This window comes from Anastrepha obliqua, chromosome 1 (genome assembly GCF_027943255.1).
Source record: "Anastrepha obliqua isolate idAnaObli1 chromosome 1, idAnaObli1_1.0, whole genome shotgun sequence".
NCBI classification, from domain to species: domain Eukaryota; kingdom Metazoa; phylum Arthropoda; class Insecta; order Diptera; family Tephritidae; genus Anastrepha; species Anastrepha obliqua.
In genome coordinates, this window is record NC_072892.1 from 73,900,205 (window position 1) to 73,914,284 (window position 14,080).

The 14,080-nt window shown below is 38.3% G+C and overlaps 1 protein-coding gene across 5 annotated transcripts in view; it reads right to left on the reverse strand.

Annotated features, from left to right (window-relative positions):
* Positions 1 to 242: 242 nt before the first annotated feature.
* LOC129240781 (aminopeptidase N-like) overlaps positions 243 to 14,080 on the reverse strand; it is a 32,655-nt gene continuing 18,817 nt past the window's right edge. For 4 of the 5 annotated variants that reach the window (XM_054876784.1, XM_054876792.1, XM_054876776.1 and 1 more), the window contains exons 2-6: positions 5,824 to 6,377; positions 5,598 to 5,753; positions 4,115 to 5,528; positions 749 to 1,269; positions 244 to 685 (exon numbers count right to left, since the gene is read on the reverse strand). In XM_054876784.1, coding sequence (XP_054732759.1) covers positions 427 to 685; positions 749 to 1,269; positions 4,115 to 5,528; positions 5,598 to 5,753; positions 5,824 to 6,362 — 2,889 coding nt within the window. In that variant the 5' untranslated portion in view covers positions 6,363 to 6,377 and the 3' untranslated portion in view covers positions 244 to 426. Of the gene's footprint in view, positions 686 to 748; positions 1,270 to 4,114; positions 5,529 to 5,597; positions 5,754 to 5,823; positions 6,378 to 14,080 lie in introns of all 5 variants that reach the window. The other variant, XM_054876767.1, reaches the window with a different exon arrangement.

A 14,080-nucleotide genomic window follows, 5' to 3' on the forward strand; every position in this document is an offset into this window, starting at 1 on the left:
CCTCCAATTTCTGGTGTGCGTCCACCTCCAAACATCTGATGACTTTTTACGGCAGAAGTACACACTGAAGTTTGTCATGGCTTGCCGACCGTTTTAAACAAAAGCTTTGCTATCATTTGGCGTTTCATACTCACAATGGATTTTGAACCCGGATCCTTTCGAAGCTTAGTTATGCATAAGCCCATTCGGCTGCGCCGGCCGCCAACAAATTTCAAGAAATGTAGCTTTTTATTTTTGGAAAATATTAAATTTTATTTACTTTAATATTTTTCCACATATCTCTCCCCTTTTATTACTCATGAGCTGGTGAAAATTTTAAATAATAATATATGGTTTTTGTGGATTGTATAAAATAATAATGCCATAAAAGGCTTCCGGAGGACTACACAAAACTAAACATATATTAATAACTACTTTTAAGTTGAATTATATTGGGTTTGCAGCCCAAACGTTATCTGTTACTCGACTGCGCAGATGACGTGAGATCTCATTTAAGTTACGTTCCTTCCACTGCGCGTTTATCTTGATTGTTTCCAAAGCTTGTTGGACTCCCTGTTCGACCTTGCGTAGCAGCTGCTTGTTTTCATCACAGAACGTCCGCATTGTCTCGTATTCACGTTCACTACTCATTTGACTGGCGATAGGAGAGAGTAGGCGTCGAAGCTCTGAGCCGTTGGGTTCATAGCTAGTAAAAAGAGAAAGAGAAAATGAAAAAATCAGTGTGACGTCGTACTTCATCAACACTTACTACTCATGCAGGAACTCAATGTTGTTGATGAAATAGTTACGGGCTAAATGGAAGCCAACTTCTCCATGCGCCACAGCACCAAAAGCAAAGGTGGAATCCTGTCTACGTATATGTTTCTCGCTGTCGAATGCCCATTCTAGATAACGTTGTAGAATCCAAATTTCGCGTGAGCAACCCAGCGCGGAAATAATGGTACGCTTCTCAGCTGCTACATTGGAGTTTTTGTAACGTGCCCAAAGGAATTGCCAATCATCCTCATTGCCATGACGTATGGATGTGCAATAGATGACCGAGCGCAAATCCTTCGGTACTGGATTATATTCGTCGGGATTAGGTACGCCGCGCCATTGCTTGAAGTAATGCTGTGCGCGTGGTATGCAATCTTCTACTTCAAAGCGGCAAGCCCAGCTGGCGATGAGCTCTTTGTGGAGAATAGTGTGTGGCGCGATGTTGGCTTCGTTGGTCACATTCAAGCCGCCAAGGAAAACGTAAATAGGGGCGAGTATTTTGCGCATGTATTTCTGGAATAGAAGTGGAAAATACATGAGATTAAAATATTTTGTATAAGTCTTTAGCGCAGAAACTCGTGCGAATTCTTGTATTTCGAAACAAATAAGAATTTCTATGAAAAACGTAAAAATAAATAAATATTAGTAAGGAAATATTGAGGTAATTTCAAAATATATGCCACTGTTTTCAATAGTTGGTGTCTTTGTTCTTAAAAGTCTCGCCGAGCACTTCCTATTAAAACAAGTCTGTATAATATTCATCTAGCTCATCTAACGGTAGGACCAGGAAACTTGTTGTTTCGATAGGTTGGGTCCAGAGGGAGAGGGGTGTTAGATGAGTGGGTTTGATGGCATATGAAAAGGTGGTTAATGTCGTGCGAGGTGCCTTCACATGCAGCACATATGTTTGGTATGTCAAATCTGGTTGAGTAGGAGCTTAATCTGCTACAGTATCCAGAACGTAATTGTGCCAATATTACGCGGGTCTCACGGGGAAATTGGAGCGCTTCATCTGCTGTAGGTGGTGGTTGGACCGACGGCATTCGGTGGTCGGGAGCTTAAGAAGATGGTAAGAGTCTCCCGATGAATGTCGTTTATTGCCAGTCTAAACACTGTCTGGTCCAATAATTGTATGTTCGTTTTGGCGGGAATGTGGACTGTAAAATATCGTCTAGTAGCGTGACGTGGCGGACAGTGCCGAAAGCCTTCTTTAGGTCTAACGCTACTAAGACAGTCCTACGCAGTGATAGCATAGGTCGTCAGGTTATGCTATTTATCAGACCGGCGCTAGCTATTGTTATATCGGGCGAGCTGCTGTAATTGCCCACTACCCTGGAGGGGGCGTCGTCGTTCACAGTGCTGAATGTCGAATCGTCTATTTGCTCTGCCAATTGATGTCCCCTACGATCGTTTGGTAGGCTTGAATGTCAGAGATCGTGATGCGCATTAAAGTCACCTACAACCAATCGGCTTTCACCTCTGATGAGCGCACCTATATCAGGGTGATATCCAGCCGGGCAGCAGGTGAGGGGGTATACTTTATATGTTTTAAATATTTCGAGCTCGGCATTGCCTGACCGGACATCTATACCTTGACATTCTAAGGTGATATCCCTGCGGTGGATGCCTTCATCGATGAGACGATGCTGCACTGTATGGTGGACTATGAACGCTAGGCACGTTATAGCCATCCCTGGTAATTAGGGAGGAGCTAGCGTGTAGTTTTGTCTCTTGGACCGCAGCTATTATGATTTCATGTCGGCTCATGAAGTCGACTATCCCGTCTGTCTTACTCATGAGTCCGTTGCAGTGAAGTTGGAGGAGCTTGAAGCTCCTCGGCAGTATAGTCGTAACTCGGAGTGTGAGGTTGTCTGCGTTGGTCCTGCCGGCACATTCGATGATGAAGCCGTTGAGGGAGTGGCCGCCTGATGGTGGGAGCAACACGTGGCCACATACTGCGTGGATCACTCCCTATGTGACTTAAGGCCTGAGCAGGTCTTAAGATGGCACCACCCGTTATACTTATTGCACCTACCAGAGGTAGAGCCATTTGTGGCATATGCAGCAGTAGAATACTTCTGGTCCAGGGTTGGGTTCGATACCAGCCCTGATAAGAAGTATTTGGAGTGAGGTGCGGTACACTAGACAGGGCTAGTTTACTGGGACGGCAGCCCTTGGTCGGGAAAAACCGGAGCCATTCCAGTAAAATAGAATTACACAAGACCAGGGAGTCCAGTGGGAATATATGTGATCCCATGATTAAACGCCAGCCGATTAAACGCCATTTTAGACTAAATTTCGATGCTTCTTTTCCGAGACTTGCGGCCGCTGTAGCCGAATGGGTTGGTGCATGACTACCATTCAGAATTCAGAGAGAACGCAGGTTCGAATCTCGGTGAAACACCAAAATGAAGAAAAACATTTTCCTAATAGCGGTTGCAATGGAAAACCTCCGAGTGTATATCTGCCATGAAAAAGCTCCTCATAAAAATATTGCGGTTCGGAGTCGGTGTGAAACTGTAGGTCCCTCCATTTGTGGAGCAACATCAAGACGCACACCACAAATAGGAGGAGGAGCTCGGCCGAAAACCCAAAAAGGGTGCACGCGCCAATTACATATATATATTTTCCGAGACTGAAGTTTGATTATCTTCGGTTCTAGGGCACAACGCTGTTGAGGTTGAAGCGCAAACCTCCCCTTTTTCATTCATTCATCTTCGGTTCTACTTCGTCCACCTTCCCTGAAAATCTTTGAAAGTCTTTGAAAATTTATACGACTGCGGAGTTTTCTAACCTCCGTTTCCATATTTCTGTTGCCGCATTTTTTGTAATGATGTCAATAATATTTTATTTCTTCTGGACCATTATTTATAAAATAACGTCAGCTCACTATATATAGTTCAGAGCCCATCGACTTCTTCCTTAACGTCAGCTAGTTTTGCTTGTAATACACTACAATAGTATGTTTACATAAATATTTGGTTAAAGCAAGCTCGTGGTAACAATAAAACTTTCTTCCAACTGTAAGGATGTTTACTAAGCTACCGTTCTGTGTTTACTATACAGCTTCTCTATTCCCTCCTTGTCATGGTTTTAGTGCGTAATCCTCTGCAAAGCCATTGCAAATATGTCTGAAGGACTTTTTATACCTTAGGCTTAGATAAATTGTACGATAATTATTTGAAAATAATAAGCTAAACTTATTTCATACGTTTCGGGTTATCCACTACTTACATTAAAGAAATGCTACGGGCATGCATTCCCATTTCCCGAATTTTTTTTAGCAGCATTAAAAAATGTTATAAAAAATGTCTTTACAGAATATGCAAATCTTTTCCCGAACACTCAGTAGACTTACCTTAAAGTACTCGTATTCTGGAGTTTGTCGCAAAATTCTATTAACATCACGTAAATTGTCTAGAGCGGCCTTCCACGGTATGTACTCTCGTTCACGCACCAAGTACTCAATCAAACGCATTGCGATGTCATAATCCTGATCACCTGTCCAAGCTAATGTCAAAGCATCGTCGATGAGATGCGCACGATTGATCACATGGATCTTTTCATAAGCCTCACTGGTCAGTGTCTCAATCAACATATTCCAATTGCGTCCGTCATACTTAACTTTGTACAGACCTGACATTTGAACGTTGAAAAGGATCCATTCATCTTGGCTGGGCATATCCCCAAGTGTCTTCGTGACGGGCTCATTCATTTCGCTACACTGTAGCCAGTTTTTCGGTGTAGTATCAGCAAAGTTATTCTCATTTTGGGAAGTGTGGCTTAACGGCACCCACCAGCAGTTGCGCTCGGCATTCCGGGAGACGACTGTATCGAGTAAATATCGCATTTGTGTCACTTTGGCTATTTTACGTTCATAATCGCGTGTTACCGTAATGATTGGGTAACCGGTTTGTAATGTCCACGAATCCATGATGGTTTTGATGTCGAAAGACTTGGGTAATGTACGGTATTTGTGTGCTGCCTCCGTAAGTGCGGACCAGAGATCATCTTGTTCTGCATTGGCGTAAGCGTGTTTCTTGAGGTAATAATGTAAGCCGGCGCGAAATGCCTCATCGCCGAGAAAGAGATGCATCATGCGTAGAACGGTTGAACCCTTTTTGTACGAGATCGAGTCGAAAATTTCTGCAATTTTGTTTGTATGATTTATCTGCTGTGAAATTGGATGACTGCTCTTGAGCGCGTCTAGCTTGAAAATGGCCAAAGTATTATCAACGGACTCTTTTTCCAGTGCACGCCAATCAGGATTTATATGCTGGATACCCAAGCTGGCTACATAAGTGGCGAAACCTTCATTTAACCACAGATCCTGCCACCATTTCATTGTGACCAAATTGCCAAACCATTGATGGGCCAGCTCATGGGCTATGACAGAAGCGACACGTTGTTTGCTTTCTAGGGATGAAACATTTTCGGCATAGAGTAAGGCAGTTTCACGATAGGTGACAAGACCCCAGTTCTCCATAGCACCAGCGCTAAAATCTGGTATAGCGATCTCATCAATTTTATCCAAAGGGAATTTTATATTGAAGATATCCTCATAGTATTGCAACACTTTAGGACCAACCTCGGCCGCATAATTGCACTGATCAATGGCGTCTGGACGTGCCCAAGTGCGAAATTGCACCTTGTTCTTTAAACTAGTTTCCGAGTTTACATATGCGAAATCGTTGATAGTATAAGCGACTAGATAGGTCGACATTGGCACTGACTCTTCGAACTCGCTCCATACCCAATCCTTTTTGTCGGCCCTGAAGGACGATAAAATTAATTAATTATCAAGAATTTATGCAAACGTGGACGTATAGTATAATACATACATGGGGCGAGTCTCCTTCAGTGGCATATTACTCAGTGCTGTGTACTTCTTATCATGTCCAAGTATAACAACAAATTTTGCTTTGTAGTCCGGCTCGTCGAAGCACGGAAATGCCAAACGAGCTGAAGCTGGTTCGAATTGTGTGACTGCAAGCCATCTGAAAGCATAAAAATATAATTTTTTTAATTTTTAAAATAAAGTCTTTCCTCCCTCCTATCATTACGCACCTAGTTAGATTACTCGCACGATCTACATATGAACTGCGATAATAGCCACGCAAGTTCAAATTCAAAATACTCGAGAATGGCATGGTGAGTATGTATTCCCTGCCCTTGAGTAATGGTTCGCACAAATACATGATGTAGTAGTCATGGTAGGCATTTATTTCCGTGGCATGCACACAATTCTTCTGTTCACTCTCCTTGGCACGCAGATCGTGCAGCAATATTTCGTTGCTATTGATGGTAAGATTGAGCGCATGCAGCGTGATGTTGCTTGTATCCTCAAGCGCTATCAAATGTATTGCAACTTCACCGACAAACGTGAGATTTTCGGGATTCTCAAGATGTGTGATCACATGTAATGTGTATTTTTGTGGTTTGATCGATCTGGGCAGACGGAAGTGGTTGTAACGGCTAGTAGCGAGTTGCACTGCTGAGTTTTCACTATCTAGTTCGAGGGCGTCTGTGGCGGTGAAAGCGACTACTCGGGAAGCAATGCCCATGAAGCACAAAGCGACGCAGAGATGGCGTAGTCGGGTAATCATCTTGAAGTGAGTGTACTAAAAAAATATAATGGAAATTATTTTGTAAACAATCAGTTTTTTAACACACATATGTATAGATTTTTGAATTTAATTTGAAATTTCATTTTTAAACCCAGCAAAAAATGTACATCCAGCAATAATCGAAAATAAAAAGAGGGATTTTCTTTTCAATGAACAAAATGATCTAAATTATTAAAAAATATTATTGAAACTTCAGTTTAGCGAAGCCGTGCGGCTTTTTCTATGGATATTTCCATGGATATACTGGTACATACATACTACACACCAGATACGCTTTTAAGGGGTTAGGGGTAGTCAGAGGCCCGAAAAAATGATGATTTTCACGAATTTTTTTTTGCTACTTAATTAATTTATTTAACAAAAATAAAAACATAGCATAAAAACATCATGTTTTAACTTGACTTCACCAAAATTTCAAAAAAAAAAAATTAATAATTGCAAAAGTTATCGCTGTTTGTGTGAAGCCCGTTTCTCCAGAAGTCCCTTGCGGTGAACATCACAAGTCCTTGCAGATTCATCTAAAACCAATCGGATGAGAAAAATTATTTTTATTGACAGATAATCTCGAGCCGGATCGAAGCTTTTTTTTTTTTTTTTTTCAAAATGAACAAAATGGCGGCCTCAGAAATTTTTTTCCAGATTTTAGAAAAAAAAACAACAGTTAATTGTTAAAAAAAAATCGAAATTTTTGAAAAAAAAAAAATCCTTCGATCAGGCACAAGTTTTTTATGTTTTTCAAAAGCTGTATAAATTTTATTGAAATCTACGTAGCGGTTTTTAAGTTACAGTGTTCACCAGTTTGAAAAACATAGTTTTGAGTTTTGGGGGGTTAGGGATAAAAATCGATTTTTTTTTTGCATGTTATTGTAGTAAAACATTTCAAAAATACCGTGTTAAAATTTTAAGTCAATCCGAGCAAAACTTTTTAAGTTATAGAGCATAAAGCCGAGCCGCCTCAAACATCTGCCGAGACGCAGCAGTTGCGCGCGTAGTCCGTTACTTTTGTATCTGTCTATTGCTCCAAAAATATTTCTAGTACATTCTTTTGTATTCAATAACAGCTGCTGATGCTTCAAACTATGTATTATACCTATATAACAACTGTAAATCTCAAAGGGAGCAGAGAGAAGCATCAGTTTGTCGGACCAAACTCGCATCGAAAGATCTGGCCAAAAATGCGACCAACAGACTAAGGAGGGCAGGATAGCTCGTAGACTTGCTAAAAAAGATGCTGAAGACAATGACAAAGCTAGTGGAAACATACTCTATGGTGCTGGAATCGACGACTCCGTGTAAGTAGAGAGAAAAAACGTATTTTCTTGACGTTTTCATAACTTAAAACTTTAAACGCGGTTTTCTCGAACCTTTTTTTTTAAAGTGCGTAGTCATTGGCATTTGAAAACTACTCAACCGATCCTTTTGAAATTTTGCACACATATTTTACATATAAAAAACCTCCCCCCAACGTTTTTTTTCGCCATTTTTTTTTTTTATATTAAGGTGGTTTTACACCTACAAAATGGCGGCATTTTTTCGTCAAAAATCACTTTTTACTTCAAACGACTACCAAATGGCTGAAAATGAAAATAAATCGTCAAAATAAACGTTGGGGGGAAGTTTAACTCATACTTTAACTAAATTATTCGATTCTTTTGATTTAAGATGATTCTACGCTGAGATATGCTGACTACTGCAAAATGTATTTTTGAAAAGACGTCTACGTAAATGTGCTCTCATTCGCTCATTTTGCAATATTTTTACATGAAAATTTTATCAAATATTCTTGAAATGTTACTTTATAATATGCAACAACTTTTAATAAACTGACTTGAACCGTTTCGCTACAATAAATTCATGAAAAAAGTGTTTTTTTTTAGCGTTTATCCCCTCAAACTCAATTACTTTAGCAACTGTTACTGGGGAAATAACATTAAACAAAATTGAAAAGTTAATTACTGTAAGGTCTCGTTTTATGAGGTGAGTAGTTCAGAAAAGCTTATGTAAAAAAATCGCATAATACTTTAATTGCCTTGAAAAAAGGATACGTTCCGTAAACTTCTAAAATCGCATAAAACCAAAAAAAACAACTTAAAATTAAGTTAAAACCGCTAAAATTAACTTAAAAATAGGGTGCTTAATGAATTACTTTGAATATCTGAAAGAAATTCATATAAAATATTAAAATAAACTTAATACATTTACTTATTTAATCATTATCGCTATCTGAAAATGGTTTGCATGGTTTGCGAAGTGGTTCCAAATCACATTCATTATCAGAAGAGACTGTTTCTGCAATAGATATTTGCGGTTAACCTTGCTATACCCGCGCGTTGGTCTGTGAGACCGAGAAAATGATTTTACGTAAATTTTTGTTTTTCGAGTTCCAGAAACTCTGTAAAGTCGAATTTACTGCTAGCTTCCGCTTTTCTTGCAAGCTCTATATTAGTGTTGATTTGGCGTTTGCACTAGACAGGCGTGTTGGTGAATTTTATAAAAATTGGTCTGTGAGACCGACGCGGGTATATGTGTAATTTTTTGTGAAGTTAAAGCAGTTATTTTGTTTTTTGTTTCTTTCTTATTTTTTTACGTTTTACTATTTTGCAGGTACTTTTTAATATTACAATGAATGAAGAGGAAATCAGACTACTTTTGGAGGAAGAAAATTCGACTTCTGATTATGAGGATGAAAATGACAGCGACGTTGAAGACTTTGTTGCAGGAGATGTAGAAAGTTATGATACCGAGCAAGAAGATGATGAAAAATACGACGAGGAGTTGAATGAGATTGATGATAGAGAATTTTATCTTGGTAAAGATGGACACACTAGGTGTAATAATGATGCTCCGTCAAATCGTGTAAGACGTCTCGCTAGGAATATAGTCACTCAACTGCCAGGGCCTAGAAAAGAAGCAAAAAACTTGAAGGAAATAGGCGAGGTTTGGAGATTATTTTTAACTTCATAAAACCTAATTTTTCAAGAAAATGAATGAATGTTGCGGGTATAAATTCATACATAATACATGTACAAAATAATCCTAGTAAGAAAATTGACCGCAGAGCCTTTCTTGAATCTTTGTCGTATGATCTTATTAACTCGCAACTTCGACGTCGAGCTCTAAACAGTTCCTTGCCTAAAACCATCAAACTTCGGCTCTCTGAATTATGTAAAATAGATGGTCCCGAGACTTCTGGAACATCGTTTAATAAAAGTGGTCGCTGTGGATACTGTTCCTCAAAGAAAAACCGAAAAACGTGTTACAACTGTGCTACATGCCGACAGTATTTTTGTTTGGAACATGCTATTATGGTGTGTCCTGAGTAATTCCGTAAGGATAATGAATAAGATAGTTTGACGTTTTTATTGCAAATAAATATTTTTCAAGCTAGAAAAGGCATTTTTTGTTTTTTTTTTTTGAAGAGGTAAAAGCGTAAGTTTTCTTTTTAAGGCAGATTTTTACATGAATTGCGATATGCCATGACTTTTTATTTCAATACTAAAAACTAATATAATTTATAATTTATGTATTGTCCAAGAAGTTTTTTTAAGTTATTATAACTTATTTTTATTTATGTGAATAAAAAAATATGTTATTGTTTTGTTTTTGTAGTACTTAAGAAAAAATGATCGATTTTGATGGATTTTTTTTTAATCACTTAAAATCAATAAAATAAGTGAATACAAATTGAATGCGTAGTTTTATTTTTTTATTACATCTACGGGATTGAAAAATAATAATTTGTTTTTAGTTTTGTTTGAAAAAACTAATATTTTATGTAGTTTGAACTTTCGGTCTGTAAGACCGTGTGCGGGTATATGTGTTACAAAAATTAACGCGGGTATAGGAAAGTTAAGGCGATGGCTTTTCACAAACTTCACTCTCGCTCTATCTGAAAATGTAATCAGTAATTAAACTTTGCGATGATGATTCTACTAATTTTTTATGTAGCTCACGATATCCAGATATGCAGTTATACAGCACACGTTGTAATTTAAAGGCTTGTTCAGAATTGGTGTCATTAATAAGAAAATTATTTTTTAATTTACTGCAAAGTTGAAGACCTTCTCGAATTAGTTTTGCAGTGAGGGGGAGTTAGTTTTTCTTCCTCATAAAAAAACAAACAAAAAAAAAAAACAATTTTAAGAGAGTTAGAAATATTAAAATCCATTAATAAGTTTATTGTACTCTACTCAGTATATAAATTATTATATTATATTTATATTTCTCTATTTTTTTACAATAATTCTTCTGAGCTCCATCACTAAATTGTCAAATAAAAAAATTAATCGCAACACCACATGCTTTAGCGAATCACGTTATTTACTTTTCGTTACGCACTTAGACATTTAACTATGCCTAATACCCTATGCGAATGCACCTAGTATATATACTATTATATTATTATATTTCTTATATTTTTATATTTTCTTTTATTTTACCACGATTTTTTTGCTTGTTTGTCATTCGATAAAATTCTTTCTGCTCTACAAAACTATGTTATTTGTATTTTTGAGTTATTTAATTTTTTATTAGTTTTGGGGCTTAGAATTTGAATACGCAGGAGTCAAAAATCAACATTTTAGACATCTGCTTTTCTTTGCTTTTCATCGAGGTCAAAAAGCTTCCGAATCAGCCCGGGCCATTTGCGACATGTATGGAGAAGCTGTCATAGACGAGTCTACAGCACAGAAATGATTTGCAATGTTCAAAAATTGCGACTTTGACGTCGATGACCCGTTCCGCAGGGGAAAACCTTTGAATTCGAATTCTTCATTCAAAGAAGATAATGATTTGTGTTTGGTGGGACTGGGAAGGCATGGTGAACTGGGAAATACTCGAAAAGAAGGTCATGGTCAACAAGGAGCTCTACATTACTCGCGTGAATGAGGCTATTGGATTGAAAAGATCTGATCGACATGGTCAAACCATACTCCTTCGCCACAACGCCAGGCCCCATGTTCCACAAGTCGTCAAAGCAGCACCCCAAGAGCTCGTATGGCATCCGACGTATACTCCGGACCTTGCACCGACCGATTACTATCTTTTCCGCTCCCTGTCAAACTTTCGATAACAAACAGCTCCAAACATGAACCTTCACTGGATGCTTAATGGTTCTTTGAAGTTGAAACTATTCGTCGAAACCAAAGATTCAACCGCGAATAAGCGTTCTAATATTTAAGTCGCTTACTCTTTATTGTATCAGCTTATTCTCATATTCTCTTTCGATCTGCGTTTTCACAGTTATATTATTTTCATACTTTCCAAAAATGTTTCTCTTTAGTATATAAGAAGTACCTAAAGACATATATATATATATATATAATTGACGCGTACACCCTCCTCCTACTTGGGGCGTGCGTCTTGATGTTGTTCCACAAATGGAGGGACCTACAGTTTCACGCCGATTCCGAAAGGCAATATTTTTTATGCGGAGCTTTTTGCCTGCCATTGCCTGCTGAGGGGCGACCGCTATTAGGAAAATGTTTTTCTTCATTTTGGTGTTTCACCGAGATTCGAACCTACGTTGTCTCTGAATTCTGAATGGTAGTTACGCACCAACCCATTCGACTAAGATGGCCACAAATAATACATATATACATAATTTTACGTTACTTATGAATAAGTAAGTTGCTCAATAAACTCACTCCCTAGTTTACTTCATCGAGACCGGTTGTTCTTTTATGCTGCGTATTTATACAATTACGTTTGCCAAGTTCTTCTTCCTCTAAATGTGTTTTTTAATATATTAACACCACTTTTGTTTAAAACTGCTTCACTTGCATGCAACGATTCGGCTTTGTCACAAGCAAATCAGTGGCCTTCTGCTCTCTCCTTTAGAGAGCTATTTTTTCTTAGGGCCTTGTACGGGGAAATCATCAACGTTTCAAGTTCGGTATGCTGTTGCACCCATTTGTTTATGAACTTCTTCGAATTCTTCATATATGTATTATTTTACTGCAGATGCACGTGCCTTTTTTGAACCTTTGGGGTGTGAACATAGGAACCCTGCTGCATATAGATTTTCATATGCGGAACGCAGTTTGTAAAAACAACGTACGCTTTGTACGTTTCTCACAAAACTATCAAATTGCACAAAGCCTATTGCGAAAAGGATATGCCTATTTGCAGCATTTCAATTTTTTGTGTAACGGAACTCGAAGTTTGCCGCGCTTATATTTAATTTGTGTAAAATTTCAAATACCAAGCGCAATTCTTTCAATACTTCAAATTCGGTGCCCCACTCTCCGGCGGTTGCATAGATCATTAGGGATCTTGGCTGGTTCAGACTGAGTTATGGAAATATAACTAAAATTATGAAATTATTTATTGGGTTCATCGGAACTCAATGAGAAATGAGGTTTGAGAGAAAAAAAAATAATAAAATCTTTTGGTTTGTCCTGCGTCTGCAAATATGAGCATATTATTTAACTCAAAAACAATCATTCTGTCAAAAAAGTACCGGGAGTTATTCAATAAAACGCAAAATAATTGTTTAATCATCAAAATTTATTTTTTCGCTTTCAAAATAGGCTCCATTCGAGGAAATTCACATATGCCAACGATTAGTCCAGACATCAAAGCACCTTTTAAATGCGTTTAAGAGATCTTCTTCAGCTCCTTCAGAGAATTCTTCTTATGCCATATCTATTGACGCAAAGCGGCGACCGCGGAGTGGAAATTAAATTTTGGGAAAAGGAAAATTCACAGGAGGCTAAATTCGGTGAATACGGTGGTTGTTCGATGATATTTGTCGGAACGAATTGTTGGAACGAATTCCGAGTGCACAACACCATGATAATCGAAGAAAACGAGTAGCATGACTTTCACTTTTGTCCGACTGTAACGTGGTTCATGTGGATAGCGCTGTTCAGCCGCCTGTTGACTGGTTTGCATGTCAAACTCATATACCTACATCTCATCACCTGTTATGATACGCTGGATAAACGTTGGGTCCGAGTTCACTTGCTCAAGCATGTCTTCAGCTATCTTCTTCCGATGAATTTTTTGAAAGAAATTCAACTTCCTTGGAACGAGTCGAGCAGCCGTGCGTCTCACGCCCAATTGATGGTGTAAAATGTTGCGAATTGATTCATAAGACTCGCTAAGGTCACGAGCTACCTCCCTCAAACTTAAATGATGGTACTTCAGCACCATTTACTTTAGTTTGTCGACGTTTTCATCTGTTGAATACGTTGATGGGCGACCAGATCGGGGCAAATCTCCAAAAGCCTTATACCACTCGCAGACCCGTGTTTTTGATAAAACACACTCGCCATAGGCAACATTTTTAACGATTCGGCACACGAAATCCCGTTAAAAATACAAAATTTAAGACAAATTCTTTGTGCGATATTTTTATCCATAGAGAAAATCACAGAGCACACCTGCAGTTGACTGATATAATTAAATGCCAAAAACAAGCTAATTGACAGATCATGCTCAAACTCTGCGTCACTATAAAGGACAGTTGTACCAATATTCCAGCAACAACAGATTTAGACATATGTGTAATGCGCGCTTTTTAAATGAACAATTCTCGATATTTTTTGGCAGAATGTATGTACATATGTACATATGTATATGTAATTGGCGCTAACACCCCCTCCTCCTATTAGTGCTGTGCGAAACAAAAAGAAGAAAACATACATATACAAATGTACAAATGTGTATATGCCCATAAAAACGTATACTGAATA